Source organism: Sinocyclocheilus anshuiensis, unplaced genomic scaffold, assembly GCF_001515605.1.
Source record: "Sinocyclocheilus anshuiensis isolate Anshui unplaced genomic scaffold, SAMN03320099.WGS_v1.1 scaffold1231, whole genome shotgun sequence".
Classification (NCBI taxonomy): domain Eukaryota; kingdom Metazoa; phylum Chordata; class Actinopteri; order Cypriniformes; family Cyprinidae; genus Sinocyclocheilus; species Sinocyclocheilus anshuiensis.
In genome coordinates this window covers 2,132,193-2,135,574 of record NW_015536698.1, presented here as the reverse complement: position 1 = coordinate 2,135,574, position 3,382 = coordinate 2,132,193, and the positions used below count along the sequence as shown (strand labels likewise).

Genomic DNA, 3,382 nt, shown 5'->3' with positions numbered 1-3,382 from the left:
AAAAAAAAAAAAAAAAAAAAAAAAAAAAAAAGTGCCTTTCATGGCCTTAGTATTTAATGCACATACTTTTAAAGTTGCCTTCCCATCAATTTTAGTTATTTATATATTTATTTATTTTTGTACATTAACATTTTTTCATGTCAGCATTTCATGCCAGGTGATGCTTTTGCTGGTTTAGATAATTTCATAGAACTGAGTTTGGTTATTCTTGTATATTGATTTTTTACAAGCACATTTTCCATACTCAAAGTAAAATGACTTATTATTTGGGGTGCCAATAAACTAAAATTTCACTTTTAAGTTAAAATGACTGGCTCAAAATCATTTTTGTTGCAAGACAAACTCAGCAAGAGTTCTGAAAGGTTTTGTCTGAAGTTGATGAGATAAAGGCTTCAGAAAACAAGAGCTCTGATAGTGGCCCCTCATTTCCTCATGTCTCATTCTTTGTGAATTGATTTTAGGGGATGTTACACCCCTGCCCCACTTTCCTCCCTCCACCTATGCTGATATGAGATCAGATTTATTTATTTATTTATTTTTGTGCTTGTAGGACCCGCCAAATCCAATATGTCTGTGGATTCGGGTGAGTGCCTGTGGCAGTGATAACGTTAAGACTTACCGTCATGGAAGATTGCGCCAACCTGGAAAGAGAGTTCGGAATCATGTTCAGCCTCACAGGGATACACAGCCTTTGCTTTCATGAGGGTGACACTGAAAAATGGAGGCAATCGGTTAGTGCGCCTCTCGCTATTCGGAAGGGTGGGGATTAGGACACGACTTTCCATCTAGCTGTACAGTGGACTCAGCTGAAGTTATCAATGGAAGCAGTCTGCGTGATTAGCGCCTGTCCGTAAAAATTCCAGAGCAGAGTGTTACAGTAGAAGAGAAAGAAGATAGCCATCAAAGAGTAGATATGATTCAAAAAAAGAGAGAAATTTTCAAGTAAGCTTCGACAGCATCCAGGCGTATCCTGCCATTTATTACTCCAAGTTCCTCTGGAGTGGATTTGGAGTACGTTTGCAAAGCACAAAACCGTTTCCACACTTTTTGACCAATTAATTTCAATGGCTTTTTCCATGACTTATCCACACATTTATACTTACTGCATACATATTTGAATAATCTTACAAAATACAGATTGTATTGTACTAACAAAGCACAATTTCAAGTCAATTACATACTTTTCCAATGACTTTAAGATTTTATAAATGTTCATGATTTTGATGAATTTTTAAAGATTTGTATTAATTTCCATGACTAGAAGTCAGTGTACCATCAGAATGATTTTAAAACTGATATTTCAAGGTAAATAATAATAATAATTAGGGATGCACTGATACCACTTTTTCCAGTACTCGCTCGATACCGGTTCAATCACCTGCCACTGGGCATCACTCATTTTATAGAATGGAAAGGTAATGCATCTTTGTGTCTGGATCAGAACTATAGATCATTGCAATGGCCCCTGTCTGGAAAGTGTGAGACTGAGAGGAAATGTGTGTGTGTGTGTGTGTGTGTGTCTGTGTGTGTACAGGTGTAGAGTCGGAAATAGAGCTGAGAAAGTAGAGATCACAGAGAGACAGAGAGAGAGAGAGAGAGAGAGAGAGAGAGAGAGCAGAGTTGCGTCGGCGTGTAGAAGGGAAGAAAAAGTTGGTGAGTGTGTGAGTCGGAGGCTAAACAATGACAGATGAAGACTTTTGCGAGTGAGTGAATGCATGTGTGATTGAGTTAATAGCCTGAGGCTGAGAGCTTAAGTGAGACTTGGAGTGCGAAGAATCAATGAAACGGTGAGAGAGTGTTTGCGGAAAAGGTTGAGCCAAAACCAGCCAAACTCACTTAAACTAACAGATTGGAACAAATTAATTACATGCTAAAGGTTGTGTGCATAAGTGTATAATACATGTTCTTCAGGGACAAGAGTGTTTACATCTTACCTTTCCTCATGTTTATTCTTCTCAGTTCCTACAGATCCAGGTTTCACCGGTGTAACTGAGGCAGGGGAGGCAGAATGCATCCATGAAGCTGTGGCAGTACATATCCTGCGGAACAAAAAAATGCCACAAAGTATTTATACTGTACCATCCATCCTCATAAAGTAAAAGACAGTAATTCTAGAAACACTGTCAGTAAGTGGGGAAAAAAAAATGGCAGCTCTGGTAGTGACCCAGGTTTGGACTGATACATTTTGTTGCATTCCACAAATCGCATAATTTTAAGCTTCAATGCTACTTTTTGACCATCAAACACATAAATACACAACAAACAGCTGAGAGTCAGAGACAACAAAGAATAGTTAAAAGACAGACACAATCTGCAGCCTTCATGACACACAAACTCCTTCATCATTATTCCTCTTAGAGAGGCTGCGCTGCTCAGACAGTCTCACAATCTCAGATAGGGAGAGAGAAGTGAAGGTTATGAGGAAAACTGCCCAAAGTCCCTAAGAATCTGAAGCATTTAGAAAATGCAAATAATGCAAATGAGCACTTTAGATCAGAAATAGCCGACAACAGGATCAGGCAATGCAGGAGATGAATTGCAGAAGTCAACATTAAATGATAATACTGCCACTCATAAAAATTAATCATGCCATAAACTAGTATTTGCATCAATTTATTAAAATAATATTTTCAAAACATATTTATTCATATTCCTTAGAATCAGTCTAAATCAGTTATTTCAGTAATTGAATCAGTTAAAATGTTTGAAACATTTCACTGTGGAACAATCAAGATTCAATTAATTAAAATGTATTCGATTTGTTTACTTATAATAAACTGGATTTATTCATGATAAATATATAAACCTGCTTAGTGTATATTTAAAACGCGTTTGCTTTATAAGTAAATCTTATTCTTAAAACTGTGTAATCCAAATGGATGGATATTTTATATTTTATATATGCAATTAAAATACATAAGTCTTGAATGTACCGTTACAATTCAAAATAACTCTGTTCTATTTTATTTTATTTTTAAAGTTTTATTTATTCCTGTGATGGCAAAGCATTTTTCATGATTCTTCATGATTTTTCTTGTTCAAAAGAACAACATTTATTTATATAAAATTTCTGCAACATTATAAACATCTTTACTGTCACTTTTGAAAAATGTAATGTGTCCTTGCATTAGATATATAAATGTTCAATAGCATTCAGTAACATGTCCAGAAAACTGTGCATAACAGTTCAAACAAAGCCATACTCTTAATTAGATTTGGAAACTCAAGAGAATGAAGACTCAAGAGAAATGTGTGTGTGCTGAAGGTGAGGGGAGTGAAGGACTTACAGGAGCAGGGATAGTGGCAGCACAGGGGCAAACGAGGAGAAGTGTAGTCCAGCAGAAAGAGAGAGAAAGAGATATACAGTGTGTATATATATATA

General features: G+C 36.1%; 1 protein-coding gene across 1 annotated transcript in view; it reads right to left on the bottom strand.

Moving 5' to 3' along the window:
• Positions 1-3,382, bottom strand: part of LOC107654979 (rho GTPase-activating protein 10) — an 84,698-nt gene that overhangs the window by 2,510 nt on the left and 78,806 nt on the right. The window contains exons 21-22 of the mRNA XM_016442351.1: positions 1,935-2,039; positions 620-711 (exon numbers count right to left, since the gene is read on the bottom strand). Coding sequence (XP_016297837.1) covers positions 620-711; positions 1,935-2,039 — 197 coding nt within the window. The remainder of the gene's footprint in view (positions 1-619; positions 712-1,934; positions 2,040-3,382) is intronic.